The sequence below is a fragment of the Hoplias malabaricus genome, chromosome X2, assembly GCF_029633855.1.
Source record: "Hoplias malabaricus isolate fHopMal1 chromosome X2, fHopMal1.hap1, whole genome shotgun sequence".
Lineage (NCBI taxonomy): Eukaryota > Metazoa > Chordata > Actinopteri > Characiformes > Erythrinidae > Hoplias > Hoplias malabaricus.
Window position 1 is genome coordinate 30,225,572 of NC_089819.1, and position 27,431 is coordinate 30,253,002.

Below are 27,431 nucleotides of genomic sequence, written 5' to 3' on the forward strand. Positions count from 1 at the left end.
GTAACACTATATTCAGTTAAGCCATTTTGAATATATTTTCCAAGTTATAAGCATTTGTTTGGAGGGTGTGTACACTCCCATAAGAATGCACTGAAATTAATATCTCTGAACCCATTTAACTACTCCATTGTCAGCCAAACATTTCCCCATAACCTCATTACACTTTCAGCCTTTCAGCTAGAGACATTTAAAAATTTAGTTTAATTTAGTTTCTACATTAGTAGAGAAATTTCCCCTTTCTAGCACCTGCAAATTTGAAAACAAAATACACTAGGGAGGTTTTTTTTTTTTTTTTTTACACCATATCAATCCCCAGAGTGTCCTTGTCATATTTTTGGTTTATAAAATGAGCAAGAAAAAGTTTTAAGCTATAAGCATTTGTTTGGAGGGTGGACCCCCTAGAAATGAATTGAATTCTGGATTTGGCTGTGTGTCTGCTTGCGTGTATGAGAGAGAAAGAGAGGGGGAGGGGGAGGGGAATACATAGGCATTCTTTAAGATTTTAAAGGTCATCTTTAAGGTGGAAATCCAAATACCGTTGTTGTTTTCAAGGTGGATGTCTTAATGAAATTGTGGGTTTCTTAAGGTGGAATGTTTTTAAGGGTGGCAATCAAAATGTTTTAGCGGTCGTTTTAAGGGTTATTTGAAGTGGTCATTTTTTTGAGGTGGAAATCAAATAAATGGGGATTAAATAATTTAAATGGGATTTATTTTAAACTGGAAGTTTTAGCAAGGTGTCAGTCAAAGTATATTGGCAGTCTCTTTAAGCTGGTGATATTTTAAAGGTTTTATACATTTTTACTCATAACTATTAAGCAGCATATAAGCTAATGGGGCAACGATGCTAGCAATACGTGACAAGCCAAATTCACGTTCTTGAAATTTCACCCTCTAGTTTTCATTTGAAGTTTCTTTTGCCAGTCTTCGCTTTCATTGTGCATTCAATAATTTAATTAATAAATAAACTGTAGATATTACTAATGCACATACACACTAGTAATGTACAATTAAATTACTTATTTAAATTCCAAATGTATGATATAAATGTGGAAATATAAATATACAAAGAAAAGATAAAATAATAAATATAGAAACTAAGTAATATCTATTACTTTGTTTATTTCATGATTTATTGGTGCATTTATTTACTGATGTATGTTTGTCCTCCATAAATAAACAGTTAAAATATAAAATATTATTCTGGACAAACTTGCTCTTATATGTTGTTTGTTAATAAATGTGTCCTTGTATGGATTCAATAACACAAGAAATTGTGTAACCCTTTATCTAGGCAGTATAATAATTACATTAGGCATGACCATGAATATTAAGCACACTCTACTAACATGAGTTTTTTTTTTAATTCTAGTGAATACAAAGAGAAGTAGGGAAGGAATATGACCATCTGCAATATATACAAACTATTTAGAAATTAACTATGTTTGCATGAACTTTTTAATGCTGAAATTCAGTTTAACAAAGCAGCCATTAAATTGTAAATACTAACCGTATTCCAAAAAAGTTGGGACACTAAACAAATTGTGAATAAAAACTGAACGCAATGATGTGGAGGTGCCAACATCTAATATTATATCCAGAATAGAACACAAAACACAGATCAAAAGTTTAAACTGAGAGAATGTATCATTTTAAGGGAAAAATATGTTGTTTAAAATGTCATGGCGTCAAGAAATCCCAAAAAAGTTGGGACAAGGCCATTTTTTACCACTGTGTGGCATCCCCCCTTCTTCTTACAACACTCAACAGACGTTTGGGAACAGAGGAGACCAGTTTCTCAAGTTTAGAAATAGGAATGCTCTCCCATTCATGTCTAATACAGGCCTCTAACTGTTCAATCGTCTTGGGCCTTATTTGTCGCACCTTCCTCTTTATGATGCGCCAAATGTTCTCTATACGTGAAAGATCTGGACTGCAGGCTGGCCATTTCAGTACCCGGATCCTTCTCCTACATAGCCATGATGTTGTGATTGCTGCAGAATGTGGTCTGGCATTATCTTGTTGAAAAATGCAGGGTATTCCCTGAAAGAGATGACGTCCAGATAGGAGAATATGTTGTTCTAGAACCTGAACATAGTTCTCTGCATTAATAATGCCTTTCCAGACATGCAAGCTGCCCATGCCACAAGCACTCATGCAAAGCCATACCATCAGTGATGCAGGCTTCTGAACGGAGCGTTGATAACAACTTGGGGTATCCTTGTCCTCTCTGGTCCGGATGACATGGCGTTCCGGTGTTCCATAAAGAACTTCAAATCGTGACTCATCTGACCACAGAACAGTCTTCCATTTTGCCACACTCCATTTTAAAAGAGCCCTCGCCCACTGCAAACATCTGAGCTTGTGGAGCTTGCTTAGAAATGGCTTCCTCTTTGCACTGTGGAGTTTCAGCTGGCAACGGTGGATTGTGTTCATTGACAATGCATTCTAGAAGTAGAAGTTCAGACTCATGGCTTTCTTAAACAGTCTTGGACCTTTAAAGCGTGGTCCAGATAGAAACTACAGATTAAGAAAAGCTATAGTTTAACCCTCGCTAAATTTCAACGCCACACCGAGCATGTAGGAAACCTTAGACCTCTGACCCTCCAAACGACGACAACGCCACGAAGAGGACTGCTGCACGCACCCTCAGAATGATATTCTGAGATGCGGAAACCTGCCCAGGAGAGAATTGCATAGACATGTCTCTCTCTCTCTCACAACGCAGCAGATCAGCAACGACGAAGAATCCCCACAGAGACCTTCAGAACACCACCAGCTCCGACGGCTGCGTCTGGAAGCATCGGGAGAAAATGAACGCCCGCGGTTGCAACCTACAAGGCCTGCGTCTGCAATTCTCCAGGAAGTCATGCCGGAAGGCACCGTCAGCGGCACGCTCCCTGTCTATCTCCGGATACGTAAGGTCACATGGTCTCATGTCTCTCATGGCTCATGGGTTGGTAACCCATTTGGCTGAAAGTTTGCTGGGATAAACAATAACCTTAGAACTTAGGACAATAATTATCAAAGAGAAATTCCCTCATATATTAATCTTCCTGACAAAAGCCCCTGTCCTAACTCGACTAACGAAGACAGGGATGAGAACTGGCACCAGTGTGAAAGCTCAGATGATGCGAATGAGTCTGAAGTATCCGGAATTAGCACAGAAATTCCAGTATCCGCTGAACAGGTGTTTTCGCACCTGTGTAAAGAGGAGCGTCAGACAGCTGACCTCTTCTCAGACACCTCAGGTGAAACTGAGCATGTCCCAAGGACCCCTGCAATTCAAACTTGCACGTCTGACCAGTTTAATAAGGGGGGGTGAAAATCAGACTCCTCTTAATGTCACGCTTGTTCAATGTGATCCACCTGCACCACAGTTCCTTGGCCATTTAACAGAAAAGGGGGGTGCTCATAGAGTAAACCTGACCACAGTCTTGGAAAAGAAGCTTGTACAAGAAGCTCTCTTGGACACTGCATCAGACATCACTCTGATGTCATCCACACTCTTTGATGAAGTGTGGGCTGCAGCAGACCATGCCCCACGGAGATTACAGTTACAAAACTGTTCCCTCCAAATTTTGCCTTATTCATACACTGGTATCAGCATAAGGTCTGTGGCAAGAGTGCTCGTAACAATAGGACCCATAAGTCTGGTTCATCTTCTATATGTGTCTCCTATTGAAAACATTCCCTTCCTTATTGGCAAGGACCTGCTCAACAGGCTTGAGCCACTGATTGACTTCAAGTGTTTGAAGATCTGGGCCCAGGTTCACAAACCCCTGCCCATCTCACACTAACATCACCTTGAAGCTCAGTCCTGTCACCTAAACACCAGGTCTACAGAGACTACTAACACCTTTCACACTCCAACAATGACAAAGGATGCCATGAGCCAGAGAATCTCAGCTCATGATGAACAAATGACTGTCCACACAATAACAGTCCCTTTTGCTAACACCCATTTGGATCCCAAATGGCCTCCAGAAAGAAATAAATTAAAAGACCTGACAAACCGGGGTAACCACAAAAACCTCCCATATGATTTTGATTCCATTCAATTCTCAAGTGCAGGACAAAAAGGAATTAAAGTGAAACATCACATAGTCCAGCAAAATACGTACAACACACAACAAGATAAGGGCAGCTTGCAAAACTCCTCAGAGCCGCATTTGCAGTCAGCCAGCAGAGACTGGAAAAGAGAAAAAAGGGGATGCAAAAATGGTTATGACCTGAAAAGGCTGAAAAGGCGGGACAAGTTGCAAAAGTACAACTCAGTTAAACTGGCCCAAATGTTCATGAAAGGTGAGAAGCAGGCTCACAATCTCCTGACACATGAGTCAGACCCACACAGGGTCCTAAATCTTTCCCCCACCAGTCATCCTCTGTTCAGGAATGTGAATAAAGGTCAGCAAAGTGCTGACTTCAAATGGGTTCCTCACAACCAGATGGAACCTCACCAAATCACCATGAGACGTGTAGGGAAAAACAACACCCTTGTTAAGTCATAAAAGAGCAGCAGACACCCAGAAGACCTTTAATGGTATTAATCGTTATCTTCCACAACCGAATATATATAAAAAACAAACAAACAAACTTTCATCTGTACTTACGTTGTGCCCACCTGATAAAGTAATCCGTGGTATATAAATCTAGAATTAAAAATTCTAATTTCTACTTCAAGCATTGTATTCCATTCTAACTTGTGTATCGCTGTCCATCACTACGCACAGCTTATTCATTAAGCCACGACGAACTATTCAAAAGGGTGGTGACGCAGTCAGCACACAATACTGTTTTAAATTTTGTTCTTTCCTCTGGAAAACTTATTTTTCTTTATTTCTTCAGCAATCTAAGGTGATAATGCTCACATTCAATGCCTAACAGGCCTATGCCCACTAGTCATGTTAAATCAGAGTTCTTAGTAGTTAGCTTAACTATAGAGGAACACCCTGCTTATCCAGTAATTTTCACTAAGGCAATGATATGTTTTTAAGTATTTGCATGAATAACTTCATGCATAATTGATAAAAAAAATATTTCCTAGTTAACAGACACTTTTAAAGTAAGAGGAACACTCATACCAGCATAATGGATCAAGTCCAATAAAGGTTTATTCTCATATTAAATGATCCCAGAAAGGTATCAACCCTGAGTGTATGAATGAATGATTCCTGACCTTGTTGTTCACATTCATCTCTGCATTATCAGCTCAATGCTTCTAGAAAGAAAGCATGATCTGAAAGGGGGGATATGTAGTGGATATGATGTGTATTAATTTCTAATAAGAAATTTTGACTTTCTGAAGATGTGATTTTAAATACCCAAGTTTTCGCTAGTTTTGAGAGACATCTCCAACAAAGATCGGAATGTAAGATTAGCATCCAGAGCAGGCTCGTAAAACCTCACTCCAGGACGTTTACGACCCAAGGTCCCAGGGTCAAGAGGAGAATCTCAGCAAAGGGCAGAGAGACAAACAGACTCAAATTTGATTAAAACTGTTCTCTCACACCTTTTGAAAGATTGTTAAACAAAACAATCACAAACTTTAATTCCCATTGGTTTAAAACAATTTGAAGTTACATATGTGCACAACTGTTTGGGATTAATCCTGTTTTGACAATCAAAATAGGTGGAACTAATTTACATGTATTTAAAGTCATTTTTGTTTTATATGAATTTATGTAGAAGGTAGCCACATACTATGTGTTTAGTTGGTTAATAATTATATAGAACATGGTTGTCTTTGTCTTAACGATATTACTTTGTGTTAACACAATCTTTAATATTACAAAGTATTCACTCAGGGATGGTCAAGTCTTTGTCTTGTCAAGTGTCATAAATTCTATGTGATGCCACTCCCAAGGTACAGGAAACAGCCAATCAGGAACAAGAAAGGCTCCAATTCTCCCTCATTGAGGACGAATCAGGTATTCGGGGCGGGTTTTCTAAACTCTGGTTAAAAACCTGTGACGCCAAATGACACAAGCTTTTTCCAGCTTTTGAGCTTTTTCAAGCTTTTTGAGCTTTTTGGGCTTCTGCCCCTTTTTCTCCGATGTTCAACTCTTCACTTCAAGCCTCCAGACACTTGGGGTGTTGTCCCTTTTAGCTTTTTCAAGGCTAAAAGAGTAAAATGACCTGAGTTTTGGAAATTACTCTGCAGGCGTCAGACTCATGGCTTCCTTAAAAAGTCTTGGACCTTTAAAGCGTGGTCCAGATAGAAACTACAGATTAAGAAAAGCTATAGTTTAACCCTAGCAAAATTTCAATGCCACACCCAGAGCATGAAGGAAACCTTAGACCTCTGACCCTCCAAACGACGACAACGCCACGAAGAGAACTGCTGCACGCACCCTCTGAATGATCTTCTGAGATGCGGAAACCTGCCCAGGAGAGACTTGCATGGACATGTCTCTCTCTCACAAGGTGGTAGATCAGCAATGACGAAGAATCCCCACAGAGACCTTCAGAACACCACCAGCTCCGACGGCTGCGTTTGGAAGCCTCCGGTGAAAATGAACGCCCGCGGCTGCAACCTACAAGGCCCACATCTGCAATTCTCCAGGAAGTCGTGCCGGAAGGCACCGTCAGTGGCAAGCTCCCTATCGATCTCCGGATACGTAAGGTCACATGGTCTCATGTCTCTCATGGCTCATGGGTTGGTACTGAAAGTTTGCTGGGATAAACAATAACCTTTCTTAGAACTTAGGACAATAATTATCATAGAGAAATTCCCTCATATTAATCTTCCTGTTCCCTCATATATCGCTGTAATCCATTTTATTATATGAACGTCTAATTAATATTCATTATTTGATATTACAGTTGATAAACCAGTTGTGTGATAAAACCAATCCTTGGTTATTTGTTTGTGTGTGCACCTTTCTTGTATGGAATTATAACTTCTACTTCAGATTCCATTTCAGAGTCAAGAACCCACGACGGGTCAATGAGCATAATTCATTAATAATAGTTAATTCTAGCTAATTCTGCTGAATAATATGTGAAGATGACCTACTTGTCTAAGCTAAACTTAAGACAGGTAAGGACACTACATATTAGTTAATGGCTCCCAAACATTGAGCTTAGCAAAATGAATTAAATAATTAATTATTAATAAAATAATAATTATCATTGACTCCACTATGTAGAGCAAATGCCACCGCAACGTGTGAATACTATTTCCACTACAGCTGCACTATCTTTCTGCGCAACAATGGTGGAATTGGTGACCCTCTAGGCATCTTGGCTTCAGAGAGACACTGACACTCTGAGTAGCTCTTTTTATACCCAATCATGTTGTCAATTGACCTAATTAGTGTTAATTGGTCTTCCAGCTTGGACTTACACTGTAAAATTTTGAATCAACATATTTTTCCTTTAAAATTTTACATTTATTCAGTTTAAACTTTTGATCTGTCATCTATGTTCTATTACGAATAAAATATTGACATTTGCCATCTCCACATCATTGCATTCAGTTTCTATTCACAATTTGTTTAGTGTCCCAACTTTTTTGGAATCCGGTTTGTAAGTTTTTACCTACACTTTGTTTACATACTTGTGTACCAATATTGTATTCAGAGAATAATATGCTTTGTAATAATTTTTCTATGTGATTTTAATGTTTTAATCAATTAAATAAAAGTAGCTTGACAAAAAAAAAATGTATACATACATTGTCATTGCATGTTTTTTATGTTTTTATTATAAAACCAGACTAGAAAACATGGCATTGTTTCAGCTGTTTCTACAGGTGTAGTGGCTATCACTCCATATGTGGAGAATGAGAAAAAGGAAACTGACATCTCACTGCATTCCTAAAGCACGAGTAATTTTTCCTCAGCAACTCAAAGTAAACAGCTGTTTGCAATGGATAGGATTCTAGAAACCCTCCTTCCTCACTTTTCCCTAAATTATCCTTTTTATAAATTAGGTTCCCTAAATTCTTTAAATAATTCATGTGTATGCTTGTTTATATCATGTTCATCACCTCATGTTCGAGACCCACCTATAGGAGGGAATTCCGTTCTGACCTATGTTCTCTTTCATCTTCTCATGTTCGAGACCCATCTATGAGAGGGGCTTCCGTTCTGACTTCTATAGAAGCATCCAATTGCACCAAGTCTAGCTTGACAGACAGGGGGGCGCATCCAATGCCAAGGGATGCCCTGCCCACCCCCACAGGCAAATAGGACCCAGTTTCACACCATATCTCCAGTTGACATTCACTTTTAGCAACCCGTTTTACTTCTCACAGCTCAACCTTTTTTCCTGGCGCTTCATTCAACTGTCCACTGGAGGACACATACTCTAAGGATCAGCCTCCACCGGGCATGATTCATCAGGTAATTAGGGTTGTCAGCTGTTTTATCCACTAGCCCCCCATGCTCGCTGGTTTATAGGCTGCCCGGTGTGTGAGCGGGCGACTGCACGTCTCAACATTGACTGGCTAGGTTTAGGGATCATAAATCCTGCCATTCAGGAGAGAGACATGTAACATGGTAAGCTAGGTCCCCCTCCTGGCCCTAGAAAAAAGCTTTTCCTGGTCCTCAAAGCATCCGCCAAACACGAGACTGCACTGGAGTGACCCTCTCTATTTCAAGCACGGTCTCTCAGGACTTCAAAGTCAAAGATATTGCGGGGGTGGGCATGGGAGACGCCCCAACTACTGAGCCCTCCATAGCCAGACACCTCAACCCCTCTCAGTGGGGCCTGCTGGCACCACCCAAGCCCTCCCTCCCCAATACGATGGACAGGTTCTCTGCCTAAGTCCATCAAGCTGTTTAAAAAGGCTCATCCCTGTCAGTGCAAGCATTAAATGTCTCTTCCCTTCTCTCAGCTTACCAGGTAGAACTCATGGAGAATATGGGCAAACAGTTGTTGGGAGAAGGGCTCCCATTCTCCTACCCCGTAGAAGCAGATTGTGACAGTGAATGATATTGTCCTGCATAATGCACGCCAGGCTGATTTTTGCACTTTCATAAACAAAACCTATCACAAAAAAACACCACAAGTTACAATGCAAGTTACTTACTACTCCAACTTGTGTACTCATGTCCAGGGGTGTCGCCTGGCCTGGGCTTCTTGGGCTATAGCCCTGAAACTTTTTTTTAATGAGCCCCGAACAGGATGTACACATTTCACCCCAGCCCCATGGCACTACAACAGTCAAAACAAGAACTAGAAGGTAAGGAGGGAGCAACACGCATGCACCTTTCTGATTTCTGAGCAGAAATCTTTGCGCTTCAGCAGGAATACCTCTACACCAGTTGCGAAGCCAGAAAATGATATTTGGACGAGCCTGTGCAAAGTGGGTGGGCACAATGTGGGGCTGTAGCACTAAATGATGAACAGCTAACAGCGACAGATGATTGGCTAAATAAAAGTGACAACCAATGAGAAATGCATTCTCAGTTTGGGAGCCGTGGAGTAACTGCCCCTCCCTAACCTCATAAATACAGAATGGTCTGAATGCAACTCGCAGGAAGGTGTGTTTGTCAGATAGAATGTGTCCACACAGGTGAACTTGTATTCAGGAAATAAACTCCGGCCGACTAGGGGGGCCTCGGTCTACACATCACCAAAATTGATTATTTCCAGGAAGAAATGTAATGGTAACTAACCATGTAAATTCATGCCATTGTTTCTGGAGTTAAATGATGGCTAGTTAATTAAAAATACAAGTCTCCAAATCACAATTCATTAATCAAATGCATTGTCCGCTCAATGAAAGGCAGCTTGTGGCTAATTACCTGTAACAGACAACAACTAACAGTAATTTGTTTCAGTTAGCAAAATTCAACGTAAACCTGCAAAAATCATGATTACTTCATTTGTAAATCCATTAAATAAAAAAGTAAAACAATGCATTATACAAAAAATAATAATAATAATAATAATATAATTTACTGGCTGAGCCCCTGATTTTTACATCCCCAGCAGATGCCTCTGATCATGACTGTTGCAGTTCACTCTACTGTGTAAGTTCAGTCCAGTATTAAAGCATGTACAGCTGCTCTTTCTACTCCTTGCTCTCTCTGCCATAATGTCCATAATGGAAATAGTGAGCTAGATTCTTCTTGTAGCGATGTAAACAGCCGTGAGATCTGTGCCGTCAAATGCTACTCTCGAGAGGACCAACATTTGAACACCCCTAATCAGAGTATTATTTTATAGAAATGTTTAAAATTGTGAAATCATCTAATCAAATGATATTTTCACAGTTTTAAAGATTTCTATACAGTTATGGTCAATTATGGACTTTAAATAAACTTCCTTGCATTTTAGCTTTAGGTCTTAGGCAAACCTAATCTTATCGATGTCTTGTTTAGCCTCACTGAGCCAAGCTGCCTAAAGCCTCGTACTAATTCCTGCTTCAGAGCACACTTCATTAATATATGTAACAAAATAAAATCTGAGGTACTTTAACTATGTGGGATGTATTTTCAGGTGAAAACCACAAATTCTTGTTGTCTTCACAATTTTTTTTCATGTTTAAGGCCCTCTTTTATCTTAATATGTTGCCAGGCAACCTGACTAATTGCTATATAATGTCATAAAAATAAGAATATAATAATATTGGCAATAACTAGACATCATGAATATACACACTGACATTCAGTGTTTAAACAAACTCACATTTATGAATTAAACTCTACGTGTTGGAATATTATATTTATACTACAACTTCTGCAATATCAGTCATGTGAAAAAGTTAGGATTCCCTATGCTCTAATAGCTGGTATTTCCCCATTTGGCTGAAATGACATCAATTAGATGTTTCCTGTAATCATCTACCTGTCTCCAACATCGACTGGGGGAGAGTTTTTCCCATTCCTCCATGCAGAATTCTTTCAGCTGTGTGACATTTTAGGGCTTCTTGAATGCAAATATCACTCCACAGCATCTCAGTAGGATTAAGATCAAGGCTCTGATCTGGCCATTCCAGAACTCTCAATTTCTTACTTTTGAGCCATTACTTGTGAATTTACTGGAATGCTTTGAGTCATGGTCATGTTGCATGGTCCACGTCCACTTCAGCTTCCATTTTTGGACATTTTCCTCAAGCACCCGGTTCTATGATGGAGAGCTTGCCAGGCCCTGGTGCAGCAAAGCAGGCCCAAACCATTTCCACCTATGTGCTTCACAGTTGAAATGGGGTCCTTGTGCTGAAATGCTGTGTCTTCTGTTACTGTGCCCAAATAATTCAGCTTTGGATTAATCTGCCACATTGTTCCAGAGATCCCGGTCTTTGTCTAGGTGCTCTCTGGCAAACTTTAGTCTTGCCCTGATGTCTTTGTGCACTCTTTTTCTGATGGTATATTTCTGTACCTTGACATCAACTGTGGCAAGAACCACTTTTTAGGATTGTTGGAGATTTCTTTACGCATGGTCTGCTCTTGGACTGAACTTGTCAGGATGGCCTAACCTGGTTTAAAGTTGGTTTAAATGTTGTCCACTTGTAAATTATTTTCCGGACAGTGGTATGGGTGATTTCTAATTGTTTTGAGATCTTTTTTTACATCCCTTCCCAGACTCATATACATCTATAACCTTCTTTCTGAAGGCCTCAGAGAGCTCTTGCGATGATGACACCACTCACTTCAACAGTCAAGGGTAAATCAAACTAATGTCTGAGGTTTAAATAAGACAGCCTCCTCCAATGTCCTCTTTAACCATGGTCTAATCATTTGCAGCTGATGTGGTGCCAAACAGTAAAAACCCTTAGTTATGGTGCATTTTATTCTGATATACTGAGTTTATTTCTGTTGTTTACCCGTGTTTCTCACCGAGTACAGTGTTCCTTTAAATGACGGATGTGTTAAAAGGCGAGAGCTGCACTCTGATTGGCTGTAGAGCAAGGCAACTTTCTCTAAAAGACATCCAAGCTTTGAAACATGTTTATTGACTTGATTATTGTTTGTCGAGCTTGTGGCTGCCAAATTTGAGTCTCTCTCGCGGTGTCTGGGTCTGTTAGGCGCTGAAAACATATGCGCTCTGTTGTGTGTTTGTCGCTCTTCCTTGGGTGCCCATCGCCATAACTCTGCCCCTGATTGGTCTACAGACTTGATTGACATGTCGTTGGAAAGCTGAGAGCATAAGCTATGCAGCAGCCATGGGGATCATATTTTAATTATTTTTTGAAAATGTCTACTATATTTTCTAACAGTACTCTTGACACAAACATGAGGATTACTCAAATAGTTTGACGGAGAGGTTTGACTCAGATCTAGTCTCGTTTTGAAGGGGACTATCTAACGTATGCGCTGCTGTGCTAAATTTGTGTAACTTTGTCATTGATGAGGAAGAAACCTGAAGTTTGGAATATCTTATTTTTTCGGCTTTAATTCCTTAGCCCTACATTTTAGCGTTTATCCTCATGATCCCTAGAGTCTGCCCGTTCGATTGGTGTATGATATGTACACACTGACTCAAATATGGCACCATGAAAAATCTGAAAATCTGTACTGTCACTAATATTTTTTTCATAACAATTTCCAACAACAGCAAAAATACTTATTTATTGAGTGGGATTATATATAAAATGATTAAATCAATGAATATGAGTGACTTTAAGCTTTAATTTGGTACATTAACTGTCGACTTTGGACCTGTACTACTTGAGATATACTGAAGGATAAAACAACGAGTGACTTTTTTTTATAGGCGCCGCCAACCAATGAGCTAAATAAAAGGCTAAATAACACTGGGTTTCTAGGTTACAATGGATGCAAGGGGCGCTCTAACAGCCAAAATGACGGAGCTACCAACAGCATTGCCTGTGTGCATTGTGTAAATATCGGCCTCTTGCGCTAATATATTGGCTGATGCAGATTATATAAAAAATGCCCAAAATCGGCCGGGCGATATATCGGTCGATCACTAATCTGATTCTAAATATAGACATTTTAAATAGTAAAATATAGTGGTGGTGGTGGGGTGTCCTAACTTTTCCCCCACAATAAATGTTATTTTTTAAAATGACATTTTACCACTTATGTTTATAATTAATTTCTTCAGTTTTATTTGATTAGTTAAATAAGCTCAATCTCTCAGTACATTTCAAATGAAGCTCATATGTTTACATATGTTCAAAAAGACAAAGGCTTTCATGAGGTAAAATTTTTCAAATTTTTTTAAACTAAACTATAAGCAAGTATATAGCATATTAGGTGGAGTAGGCCTTTCAACTTAAATTACGGGAAGTTAGATAAAATGGTATTTGGCGGAAAAAGCCTTTAAACTAAGTAGATCAAGTTATATTTGGTAGGGTAACCATATTTCTTGAAAGTTTATTATCATTGAAAGCCTGTTATTTTCTGTTCATACCAAACTTCAAAATTGAAGCCCTGTATTAAAGCGACTTGTTTACATCAGAAAACTCATGATCATGACAGAAACTGACGAGTTTACCTTTTAACTGTGTTTTTTAAACATCCCTAAAATAAAGCCCCACATTTTATCAACCAGAAGTAATATAAACTTGATAAATGATCAGAGCATCGCTGGGATCCAGACATTATGTAAAACTACTTATATTTCATAAGGTCTGGCTGATAAAACGTGCTGTATGTGATAGCTATAATTCAGTCTCTCCACTGTTCCAGCTTTAATGATTTGGAGAGTTGGCCTGTTTTCTTTTAAAGTTAATGTTAAACAGAAAAATTGCGCAGATGTAACTTGATTAACTGGTCAGAAAGTCAACAACGGTCAGGTGTGTTCATGTATTTGTGCCGTTATAGGGACTTTTTTAAAATATAGTGCAGAAAGTGAAAGGCTCGTGTGACACAGAGACGCTTCCAAATACGAAGAACATGATAAATTACATTAACAATTTGGCAACACATTTCTGTTCGAGGCTACATTAAAACACTAATGTGGAGTGGAGTTCAGCTGAAAGTGACGTAAGCACAAAGCGGTGCAAAGTGTGTCCCATTTCTTCTCTGAGTTCTTGATCCCGGCGCACACCTTTTGCTCACCTACAACAACGTAATCAAATGTCATTGAAGTGTGCACTTCAAGAAAGGGATTAGGGCTCATTGTAAGAATTTGGGACATGGAGAAGACTGTGGAAGACTTTGGAGAAACCTAACGCATGTTTTAGGTCTCGAAAAGAGGACGTCTGGTCACTCTATATATAAAGTCACATAAATTAGTATTTGGGCGGAATAAGCATTTAAACTATACGTTTATTTTTGGGTGGAATAAGACTTAAAAACTAAATTTTATGAAGGTCCATATTCCTAATTTTTACAGGGTCCTAGAATTCCAGTCATAAATCCTTTACAGAAAAAATTCTATAAATAATATTAAGGTATTGTACTCGAACCAACTCCAGTATTAGAGTAACATTTTATATCATACAGCACCACGTCTCCGGTGGCATTCGCACATGAAATTTACAACAATTGTGATTAGTCAGGAAGTTCGTAAGAGGCATTCACCTGAGATCATTTGCTGGGTGTCCCAATTAATGTTCTTTGCATGAAGCCAGAGAAGAACCATATTTGGTAATCAAATAGATCTTCAAAGAAAGAACTTGGAACAAAACTGACTCAGTTGTGTCCCATACAGATGGTCACTGTGTTTTTCTGTAACCGCTTATCCAGTTCAGGATGGCGGTGGGTTCAGAGCCTACCTGGAGTCATTGGGCGCAAGGCGGGAATACACCCTGGAATTGACCCTGACCTTCACAGGGCAACACACAAACACACACACACACACTTTTGAGTCGCCAAGCCACCTACCAATGTGTGTAATATAATTACATACCATTATCGAATAATTATGTATAATTCGCTTCTTTATTCATTTCAATTTATAAAAGCTTAGTATTTCTAGTGCTGTCAAGTAAAAAAAGATCAGTGTATAAACAAAGATTATAGAGTTATAATAAATGTACCGTTGAGTGTTTTAAGAGTTGTGTTATGCTGGGATCAGACTACACAAATTTAGCCCAATTTTGGAATGACTTTGTCGTATCTGACAAATTTCCAGTGTCAGATCCGAATATGAGCGTCAAGGGCGCCGTGTGAAATGAGTAGTGTTGCCAGTCTCCCAACCAAGACACGGCATGAATATATAACACTAATCTGACATAGTGAACGTTGTGCACAAAGTGAAATATTGTGTATTCTGATCCAGGCATTAATAAAGCATTCTGAGAGACATATGAACACTGAGCAATTCTACTTAAAGTACACATGTAGCCATATCATTATGGTGACCTCTTTGTATACTTTGTTTAGCCTCTTTTCACCCTGGTTTTATACTTTCCCTAAACAGGCTGAGATTTCTCCTGGGATCCTGATGCTTCACAATCATGGGTGACATTTGGGAGTGGTCTTGGTGTAAGTCATCTGAGTGAACTGTATACTTGTATGCAAAACATACATCTGTGTTTTTAAAAGGATATTATAGAACAATATAGTAATTTGACCATTGACCATATTAAATAAATTATCCTGTACCATTCCAGCCTGATGTTTTGGGAGTCATTGCTTTATGCAATGACTTACTGCCTTATTTAACCATTGATTTTGTACAAGCTTTCAAATCCATGTTAGGCAATATTAAAAATGAATACCTATCGAGGACAAATGGCATTTATCAGTCACAGAACATTTAAATATAAATTTAACCAGGCAAGACCAAGACGGCGTCGCGATCACACCGCGAGGCTCAGCGTCTTACCAGTTTTAGTAATATTATACTTATTTATTTAGCTATCTCCAGTTTTCTTGCGCAAATAACTCTTGTGAACTACAGCTACGACAGACAGACACTTTTGGAAATTAACATTCACTGCACAAACACCGGATTCACGCATCATTTCAACTTCTGCCAGCTTCCATCAGAGATGACCCGAACACCGGGACCAAGCGAGTCAATCTTGCCGACTGGAAGGACCAGATATCGGCGACGCCAGCGTAAACAAAGATGAGGTAAGCGCGGTGGCTTACGTGCTAAGCTAAGGCTAAACCCACACCGGCCGGCATTACCTAGCGTTTTTCTCGCGAATGTTCACTCGCTGCCGGGTAAGCTGGATGAATTAAAAATCTGGACCCTCACACAGAGCTGGCTCAGGGACTGTAATTTAATGTTCTTCATGGAAACGTGGCTGAGGGACGATGTGGCGGACAGCGTGGTGGAAATGGAGGGACGAACGCTGTTCAGAGCTGACCGGTCAAGCGTGACCACGGGCAAGACCCGCGGTGGAGGAAACTGTATCTACATAAACAAAGCGTGGTGCACGGACCCTGTTGTTGTGGAAACCCACTGCTCTGCAGACCTGGAGTTCCTGATCATTAAATGCAGACCCTTCTACCTGCTCCGTGAGTTCAGCTGTATTGTTTCAGCCGTAGTCTACATGCCTCCTGACGCTAATGCTAACTCGGCTATGGAGTGTCTCTGTGCTTCTATCACCAAACTGCAAAATACACACCCGGACGGAGCTTTTATTGTATCAGGAGATTTCAACCACTCTGATTTAAAATCCGGACTACCAAAATTTTTTCAGAATATCTCCTGCACCAAAAAGGGACAAAAAACTTTGGACAAAGTTTATACAAATGTGGCAAATGCATACAAAACAACACCCCTCCCCCATCTTGGACTTTCCGATCATCTTTCTTTGTTCCTGCTTCCCAAATACACTCCAGTCATGCAGAGGATTAAGCCTTCAACCAGAACTGTAAAGATATGGATGGATGGGGCTGACTCCTTCCTTCAGCAACAGTTCCAGCACACCGACTGGAGTGAGTATGCTGCCCGAGCCACCACAGGCTCACATACCCACTTGGACACCTACACTAACTCTGTCCTGAAACACATCAACAACTGTGTGGACAGAGTGACATCTCAAAAGACAATAATAACATTCCCTAATCAGAATCCCTGGATGAACAGAGAGGTTCACACTCTGCTCAAAGCCAGAGATGTTGCCTTCAGATCAGGAAACAGGGAAGCATACAGCTTGGTCAGAGCTAACCTGAGGAGAGGAATAGCTATAGCCAAGCACTGCTACAAACGCCGGATTGAGGAGCACTTTACCTCCTCTGACCTTCGGCGTATGTGGCAGGGAATTCACACCCTGACTGATTATAAACCAGCCAACTCTGTTCCAAATGCAGCTGGCCCTGATGGTGTACCTGGCCGTGTGCTAAGAGCTTGTGCTGTGGAACTTGCGGGTGTCGTCACTCACATTTTTAATGTTTAATGTTTAATGTTTCGCTTGCCCAGGCAGCTGTACCATCCATCTTTAAGTCTGCCACCATTGTGTCTGTGCCTAAGCACTCTACTGCTTCAGAGTTAAATGACTTTCGACCTGTTGCACTCACCCCAATAATTTCCAAGTGCTTTGAAATACTAGTTCTTTCCCACTTGAAATCCTGCCTACCTGCTACGCTGGACCCACACCAGTTTGCCTATCGTAGCAACAGATTCACCGGGGACGCTATCTCAACAGCACTACACACTGCACTAACCCACCTGGACTGTCAGAACTCATACGTGAGAATGCTGTTCATCGATTTTAGTTCTGCATTCAACACAGTGATTCCGTCTATGCTGATATCCAAACTCAACCAACTGGGTATCAGCACATCACTCTGCTACTGGATTTTAGACTTCCTGTCTAACAGACCCCAATCTGTTAGATTAGGCAGCCTTCACTCATCAACCATCACCTTGAACACTGGCGTTCCACAAGGTTGTGTTCTGAGCCCGATTCTGTACTCTCTCTTCACCCATGACTGTGTACCTGCCTATGGATCAAACACCATTGTCAAATTCGCAGATGACACCACGGTGATAGGCTTGATTACAGATAATAATGAAACAGCCTACCGGGATGAAGTACAGCATCTGTCCTTGTGGTGCCACAACAATAACCTGGTACTAAACGCTCAAAACAAAGGAGATCATCATGGACTTCAGACGGACTAGGAACCAAACTCACGCCCCCATTTACATCAACGGAACTGCAGTGGATCAGGTGTCCAGTTTCAAGTTCCTTGGTCTCCACATTTGCAATGATCTCACCTGGTCCTTGAACTCCTCCGTCCTCATCAAAAAGGCGCAGCAGCGCCTCTATTTTCTTCTGAGTCTGAAGAAAGCTCACTTGTCTCCCAGGATACTAGTGAACTTTTACCGCTGTACCATCGAGGGCATACTTACCAACTGCATCTCTGTGTGGTACGGCAGTTGCTGTGCTGCAGACCGCAAAGCTCTCCAGCGGGTGGTAAAAACAGCACAGCGCATTATAGGCACCGAATTACCCACCATCGAGGATATCTACCACAAACGCTGCCTGGGCAGGGCAAGAAACATCGTCAAGGACGTCACCCACCCAAATCATGGACTTTTCAGCCTTTTACCATCTGGCAGACGTTACAGGAGCCTCCGTTCCCGCACTAACAGGCTTCGTAATAGTTTTTTTCCTGAGGCTGTTATCAGGATGAACACTATTCAGGCACTTTAAACAAACATTTCACAATCATTACATTGCACCTTCTGTAAAGTTGTATTTAATTTATCCCTCAGTACTTAATGCATCACCTACACAATGTTACTTTGTTTACATTTTTTATATTTCAATATGTATATATGGTTACTTAACTTCCATAATCATAATGTCATTTCACAACTGCGCTTTATGTAAATTATGTAAATAATGTTATATATTGCACTTCTGGTTAGATGCTAACTACATTTCATTGGCCCTGTACTTGTACTCTGCACAATGACAATAAAGTTGAATCTAAACTAATCTAATTTAAAGTCATTAAGAACAAATTAACATTAAAAGAAAACACAGTTAAAAATGTGTGGGTGCCCGACTGGAACACTAGCAAAGAGCTTACCAAAAAATTAATATTTTCATCTCAAGCTGAATTCCCCAGACCCCAAATGCAAGCAGGGGTCGTCTCTCTTCTGACACAAAACTGGAGCAACAACGTCTTGTCCTTAAACATGGACAGAACAATGGATAATCACACATATAAAGGGAACAGGACATAGGAATAGATATTTGCATTTCGTAAAACACTCAAATAGATAATCAAAGGAATCCTTGTGTTTTAGGAAACACAGGAATTAAACAGAAGGCATTTCAATGAAACAAATCCTTTCAACTATGGTGCACGGGAGTATTTAAATGAACCCTCCTCTTTTAGAAATCACAGGAATTAAAACATGCCTATTAGTGCACAACAGTAGAACATTTTTTTAAATTAAAGCATAAAAAGCAAAAAGACAATTAATTAGAATTTAAGACAAATGTTAAAGTGAACAGTATTTTAATTCTAGCTGTGACACACTCTAAAATGCTTTCTGTCTGGATTTAAAAGTGTCTAAAATCAGAGTCATTCTAATGTTCTCTGTCAATTGGTTCCATTTGAAAGTGGCAGAGCAGCTAAATGCTGATTCTATGTTTAGTCTACTAAACTTCCTAAAGATCTGAGAGTTCTGCTCTGTTCTCTAGCAGACCTGATAAATATGGTGGTACTACACCAGGAAGAAATTTATAAACTAGTATCGGTCATCTAAAGTCTATTCTATTATTCCTAAATTACTATAGGATACATTAATCAGAAAAAAAGATATTATATATATAAAATTATTAAATGTATAAAATGTTTAAACTCTCTTTGTAATGGGACAGCTATCTGAATACAGATAGTTGTTGCACTGACCCAAAAGCATATAGATTAACTTAAATATGTATTGGGGCTTAACCAAATATTGATATTGATGGTTTGATGTGGTGAGAGTGGGGACCAAAAGTGGAGGATAACACATGTAAAGGAAAAGGAGAGGAGAGAGAAAAATAGGATTTTTTTTTTAAAAGGAAAGGGGGGGGGGGGCAGTGGGATAGAGAGTCCCAATAGGGCAGTGTTCTCCAGACAACTGGAGAACAGAGAAAAGATATATCATGGAAGATTAAACCCAACATTTAAACAGCACAAAGAGCTTAAGCAAAGAGGAAATACCAATTACCGGCAAGGTCTGGCTTTTACAAACTCTGTGCTGAGGACACGGACTGAAGGCTTAATAAAGTGTAAGCCCCAGCTGTTGTCAATCGGGCTGATTAACACGGGTCCTGAGGTGTGGTCGTCCCGTTAGTGGGAGGACCACGGTGTGGACAACCCCCTACAGGACCCCCGACCCCCCCCGGAAGGACGGCTCCGGAAGTACCCAGACCAGCTGCCCAATCGCGCCAAAAGGTCAGAATGAGATCTGGCTCCAGAATACGATTCGCAGGGACCCAAAATCGTTCTTTGGGACCATATACTTCCCAGTCAACCAGGTATTGGACTCAACCTTGTACTCTGCCGGAGTCCAATATCTTGTTGACCGTATAGGACAGGGAGCATCCACCATGCGTGGAGGAGGTGGAACATTACATGAAGGTCCCGTGGTGCACAATCTTATGCGCCTTACATTGCTTAAGCAAAGTGGCACGGGCGTCTTGCAGCGATGTAGCATCTGGGCGGCTGACAGGGCTGTAGTGTTGAAGACTTGATCTGAAAATAAGGGAGGTGGATAACCAAACTGGCACTCGAATGGTGACATACCCAGAGATTAGTGCCAGAGAGTGTTGTAGGCATATTCTGCCCACAATAAGTGATCTGCCCAAGATACAGGGTTAGTGGATGTTAAACACCGGAGGGTTTATTCAAGGTCCTGGTTCACCCTTTCAGTTTGACCGTTAGATTGAGGATGATACCCAGACGACAAGCTAACAGAAGCCCCCAGAGAAGAGCAGAAGGCTTTCTAGAATTGGGGACCCCTGTCTGACACTAGGTCCTCAGGTACCCCGCGGTAACGTACCACATGTAGGAGGATCAGTTGGGCAGTTTCACGGGCTGAGATGAGTTTAAGCAGAGGGATAAATCGGGACGAATTGGAACATCAATCAACGACAACTAGTATAACGGTGTACCCCCTAGAATTAGGTAGACCAGTTATGAAGTCCAGGGATAAGTGGGACCACGGACGATGTGGGATAGGAAGAGGATGGAGCAATCCTGTTGGTTTGACCCTGGGTTCCTTATTGCGAGCACCTGTTGCATCCTGTCACAAACTGCCGGACATCTCTTGCCCTGTTGGGTCACCAAAACCATTTTTGCAGGAATTCTGTCTGTGCTTCATGGATGTCCTGAGACAGGACTGGTATGTCCACAAAGCATAACTTGACCTCGGACTGCAGAGGGTACATATGATTTGCTCACAGGACCTCCACCTGGATCAGGTTCATTTTTTTGTAGTGCAGTTTCTACCATTCCTTCAATCTCCCACCATAGCAGCGAAATGATGTGTTCAGGAGGGAGAATAGGAGGGTGAGGCAAAACAGAGGGTTCTTCCCACTGTCTTGAGAGGGCATCTGGTTTGATGTTCTTAGAACCTGGACGGTAGGACAGGGTGAAGTCAAAATGACTTAAAAAATAAATAAATAAATAAAAAATAAAGGTCCATCATGCTTGCCTGGGATTCAAACGTTTGGCCCCCTGGAGATATAAAAGGTTTTTATGGTCAGTCCATGCTAGAAACGGATGTTTGGCCCCCTCCAGACAGTGTCTCCACTCTTCAAGTCAAATAAATTCATTATCATAACCATACTATGCTCTGCATCATCAGTAAACAGTGAACATTATTTGACATAAAACTTTGAGTGCTAAGTAATTGTTAACTGGTCTGCTAAGTAACAGTTAGTTGGCCAGCAATGTCAACTTCTAAACAATGTAGAGCCATCTTATTTTGCTTTTTTCACAACTTTCAGTTCCTCCAGCACCAGTCGCTGAATTTTGCTCTCAGAAGCAGAGTTTTTATCGTCAACATGTGTGTCTGTGTGCACTATCTGGCTGTGCTGAGCTAAACAGCACAAACACTCAGAAAACCATTAACTCGACTTACCACCTTGTAATACCTTATACTGTGATAATATTTTGAGACTGTATGACAATATGAAAAATGCAGATACTGACCATGCCTAATTCTAATTCTGTGGATGTTAATATTTGTTAGCTCACAAGTCTGTTTGTGTGTTCAAAACCAGTCAAATATGTTTATAAAGACCTGGTGTGAGTAAATGGGTAAAAAAACAAAAATCAGTATGGTAGGCCTTCTCTCTCTCTCTCCCTCTTTTCTCATGGCAGAGAAAATGCATCTATATTTATTATAGACAACAGAGTGAATGCCAAAATGAGAGCAGAGATAAGGCTATTACTTTATTCTTCCTACATAGGTGAGTAATAATGACTATTTTTTGCTGTTTTGGATTACCTAAAGTGGAAAAATCTCCAAATTCGGGAGACGGATAACTACATGAAAGTAAACACTAACCGAAAGCTACAAAACTAAACAACTCAAGCTACAAATGAGTTTCCACTGTAATTCAAACAGAGAATTAAAAATGTACAGAACATTTCAAATTCATGCACATACAAATAACATCTTCCTCAAACTTACCATTCCATTCCATCAGACACCAAGTTTCTGAAGGTAATTAAACCAGAAAAATGTTTCCCTATATATGTATGTTACCTTTACTTATTATTAATATTAATACACATATTTGGAATTTTTTATAACTTTTTTATTCTCTCATTCTTTCTTGTGAAAGCACGTCTAAAATGTAAAAATGCTTTTAAGAATGTAACAAGTGTTCACATTTAATTGAAAATATATACATGTTATAACATATTATAACAATAACTAATCTAAATGAAATGTAATACTGTCAAAATTATCCTTCTGAAAATTGTGGAATGAATACAACACAGGCTTTTAATGCTAACGCTAATGTAAGTAAAGCAAATTAATGAGATATTTAATTCATGTCACTTGTAATAATTCCACTTTAAAGGTGATTTGTCACATTTTTGTTCAAAAAATGGTCCAATTTTATATGAATTACAATGTTTAAATTATTGTGTCTTAGTGGGGGAGCTTAAAAATATTGTGTCCGAGTGGGAAAGCTTGAAAATATTTTAATCTACAATAGGGGCTTGGGACCTACTTATTTAATGCATTAAAATATTTATCAGAACACAATATACATGGACAGTATGCAACTTATACAAATATACATAAAAAGAAAGATTTTACTAGACACATAATATATATATTTTTTTATTTTCCTGCCCAGACAATGAAAAACAATTCTCTTATCATAAAAAAATGTAATCTGTATCATTTTTTAAATCATACACATCTCCACAGTTCAGTGTGCAGACTCTGCTCAGGAGGCTAAAAACTCGACATTTAACCGTTTCTAAACAAAAGCAGGATATGTCATCACCATTCGTCCTCCCTAGCTGTAAATAAAGAGATACATAATATTATAACGGGTGGGAGACTCTATGATCATATTTATGTTGTTGTTGTTAGCTGATGCTAATCAGCTAGTTAGTTCTTTGGCTACTCAAACTGAATTCACAACCACACCACCATGCTCAATGTCAATTACAAACATGGGATACTTTTAGCATGTAGCACTGTATAGTGACCACTATGTAATATGTGTTATTTTTCAATAGTTCACTAACAGCTAAATTAACTGTTCCAAACAGATCACTCTACTGCTGACAAACACACCAGTTATGCACTATTATTATTCCACAAATCAATGTGCAGCACTATAATCCTGCATGGGACGGTGCATGTTCTCATAAAAACTGCAGAGCTGACCATTTTTTAAAGAACCAGGGCGGGAGAATGCCTGAGAACTTATAAACTACATCAGTTTGTTGCACAAAACAAATTGTCAATCTGTACATTTCTATTTATAGCTGAGTACTTCACATTATTATTAAAAATAAATAAATAAATAAAGGCACAGGCCACCTCTTTCCAAACTGTTCATAATATTCAGTAAATAAACAACAAGTTTGTATTTAAAATGTGCTGAAATATACTGTCTGTAAAGAATATGTTTGTATACATGAAACAAGAAAAAACCTTGGCATATGACTGCAGGCTTTGCTTATTTTTTCCCAATATCATGTTTTGTTTACAGCATATTTGTCAGCGAAAGTAATTATATCAAAAATACTAAATGCTAGAAAAAATTAAGAATTTCAATTCTGGGACTGAAACCAATCTTAGGTCTATTCTCTATAATGATCAATCATCCAATATAAGGTCCTGTACAATTAATAGAAATTATAACAACAAGACTGACTGGTTAAAGCAAGAGCAGGATTTTTTAAAAGAAAAACTACTTTTCAGTAAAACGGGATTTGTGCACATCATGTGATAAACCCAAGAAACATTTTTAGAGAAAAGACTAATGATGGAGATCAGTGAAATCCGTGTTACTCAAAGCCCGAGTTGAATTTGCACATAACTGTTTAAAACACACCACTCCATGAATGTGTGCTCACTGCCCCCTAGTGTTCACTAGTGTGTGTTTCACTGCACGGGCTTTGTTAAATGTGGAGAACGATTTCCTCTGTGCAAGCACAATGGTAAATAAAGTGAATCTAATTCTTCTAATTCTGACTCTCGTGTGAAAATATCAGGAAGCTATAGGGTTCACTTAAAACCTAATCTCTTTGTATAATCTCATCTTTGTATTTTTCACTATATGAATCACTTCACTCCATGACATATTTAAAACTGTTCTTATTAGGATGACCGCTTAAACAATGGGACAGCGACTGAAGCATGCAAATGCTGACTTTAATTGGAAACAGATGGATTAAAGCTAATCAACTGTAAATCATTAAACCAACAGTTTAAATGGTGATTTAAGGAAAGGGCTTCACATTCAAAGTGAAAAGTGGCGTTAAAAACCTTGGTTTAAAGAGGATTTTGGGTGCGTGAATAGCATTTCTTCAATACATCTGATATTCCTATGTAAATGTATTACACAAAGCTAAAGAAATCGTACCATGTGGGAGGGGTAGACCAAGGTTTATTTAGGAAGCATAAAAAAAGCTTCCATAACCATAATCGAAAAATCCCTAGGCGTTACCTTTATCATAGCCCAACACACGTAAACTATATTCAAATCACAAGCTATTCGTGGGACATTTGACGTCTTTATAGATACTGCACTAACGTAAAACATACACTGACCCATTGACCAAGATGTTTAAACAGTAATATTTCACATTCATAAATTACCGTTATTGTTTCGGCAGGAACTGCATTCGAAAAAGGACCTGAGAGCAAGATAGTGGTTGCTTAGCAATTGTGTGCATGTCTTTGCCAACCCACACCCTAAAACCCGCAATTGTTTTCAGTGATATTTCACCATTGCAGCAAAGTGCGCCCCTTTTTATACGAAACTGAGGACATAAAAAATAACACGCACCACGTTACATACTGGGATAATAGATGGAACAGCCCTCCCCCACAAAAATAAATAAATAAATTAATTAATTAATTAAAAAAACAGTATAGGCCTACAATAATGAGGAAAACCGAAAGGACTGAGTTTTCATTGGTCCCTAAACCATTCCCTCTCTACACGTGACCACGCCCGCTTGAACATATCCGTCAAATAATAACAATACCAACAAAAATGTATTATAATTGATGATGTACATATCGACCGCATTAATGTGTTGTACTACAATCACTGCAATTTCGGATAAGGTCCAGAGAGTGAGGCCACCGGTTTTGCGAAACAAACAAAAAAGCTACGGCGCTTTTTCAGAGCTGAAACTGATTTTTCCCAGCCACGCTCAGTTATGATCTTTAAAACAGACACTATCTACATGCCTTCTGAACCTTTCTGCTTGAAATGTACAATGAGCTTACCTACACAGTGAATTAGTTTATGCCGCCATGAGTCAAGTTCCTGCCGAAAGCCGCGCCTCTGGATGGTACATTGCTGCCTTTTGCACAGACTCGCCATTTTCTATCGGCCCCTCCCGCGGGGGCGCGCGCGTTCTGCTGGGAGCTTTCCTGAGCTACGTCATCAGTGTGTGTTTTTCGGGCAGGAATATGTTGAGGTTGCTGTAAGAGCATCATTATCAATTGTCCCATTAACACGAAAATTGTACTGCATGACGGTGTTTTTTTCACGGTAGAAACGGACCATTACATGAATACCCTAAATCGAGAGGGTATCTTTTTTAGACACCATGACATTGTCAGACAATTTAGAATAGTGGTTATTAAGCAACTGTTTTCCTAATTTTCCTTATAAAAAGAGAGCACTCTAACTTAACTTAATTCTAACTTCAGGACAACACATATGGATCTCTAACCTACCACAAGCCATTCTATTGATAAGAATATGACACATTCTTTAGAATGCTCAGTGTCATATATTTATTCTCATTGTGTGTGTGTGTGTGTGCGTGTGCATGTGAATGTGTTCTAATTACTAGTGTGAGTGCATGTTCACTGCCTTGGATGTGTTAGAGGTCATTGCACTGTTGTACCATTACATAAATATGCATGAATTCTTTTCATATTTTTTGTATGAATTCCACATTTCTCCTGTCTAAAATGTTTTTGTAAAATTGCCAAATACAATACAGCAGTGAGCTGAATTTGTGGCTGTTAAGAGAAACATTACATTTTGTGAAGAGTTTCATAAATGGAAAACAACACTAAGCAAGTCTGGTTTTGCCAGACTACCATCAGCTGCACAGCATTTAATTGAGGTGTCTCTGTCGTTTCAGCAATGGGAAAGTAGGGTCCAAAACCTGCCCTTGACAAGCTTTTGCACTTCATATAAATGTCATGTTCTTCTGATGTATATATTACAACCCGGACTCAAACTTACTCATGATATATTCACATATATAGGAAACTACAATTCGTGACAGTCACAAATTATCGACATTTTATGTGACAATATCACGATCATAAGTGTATGGGTAATTACCATACAAACACTATGCGACAGTAACATGAACACTCTTCCTCATTACAAGTGTCATTACTCATATAACATAGAAAAAGGCATAATGCGAATTACATAACATAGGTTGTTATTCCAACAAAGGTATAAAGTATTTTATTATACTTCTCCAAAGCAATGCTTATTATTGGTGTCCTACTTTAGCGTTAACTCTAACAAGAACATTTCTTTCACTTAACGTTATTTTGACTAATTTTCAAAAGGTTAATACTGAAAAGGACCTTTCTCTAGCTATTATTTGCTTCGATATTCTAGCAAATACTGAATTAGTAAGGTTATATTTTCTGTAAATAAAAATAAGACAGAGGTATTAACAAATGGTAATGACGTCTGTAATGAGCCATTAAGTAATATGCAGTGGTTTTACCTTTCCAGTTTCAGTTGGGACATGTAGGTGACATTACATATAATATAGCAGAATTAGCTAGTATTAAATATATTTTTAATAAATTGTTATGCTCATTGATCCGCTGAAGGTTCTTGGCTCCGGAATTGAATCTGACCAGAAAGTAATAAATCCTTACAAGAAACTTGCACACACAAATAA

General features: G+C 39.3%; 1 protein-coding gene across 4 annotated transcripts in view; it reads right to left on the reverse strand.

Moving 5' to 3' along the window:
- Positions 1-25,914, reverse strand: part of LOC136676852 (ligand-dependent corepressor-like) — a 111,107-nt gene extending 85,193 nt beyond the window's left edge. For 2 of the 4 annotated variants that reach the window (XM_066654115.1, XM_066654114.1), the window contains exon 1: positions 25,771-25,914. In XM_066654115.1, the coding sequence (XP_066510212.1) occupies positions 25,771-25,867 (97 nt within the window). In that variant the 5' untranslated portion in view covers positions 25,868-25,914. Of the gene's footprint in view, positions 1-18,863; positions 18,966-25,770 lie in introns of all 4 variants that reach the window. The other 2 variants (XM_066654117.1, XM_066654116.1) reach the window with 2 other exon arrangements.
- Positions 25,915-27,431: the final 1,517 nt, after the last annotated feature.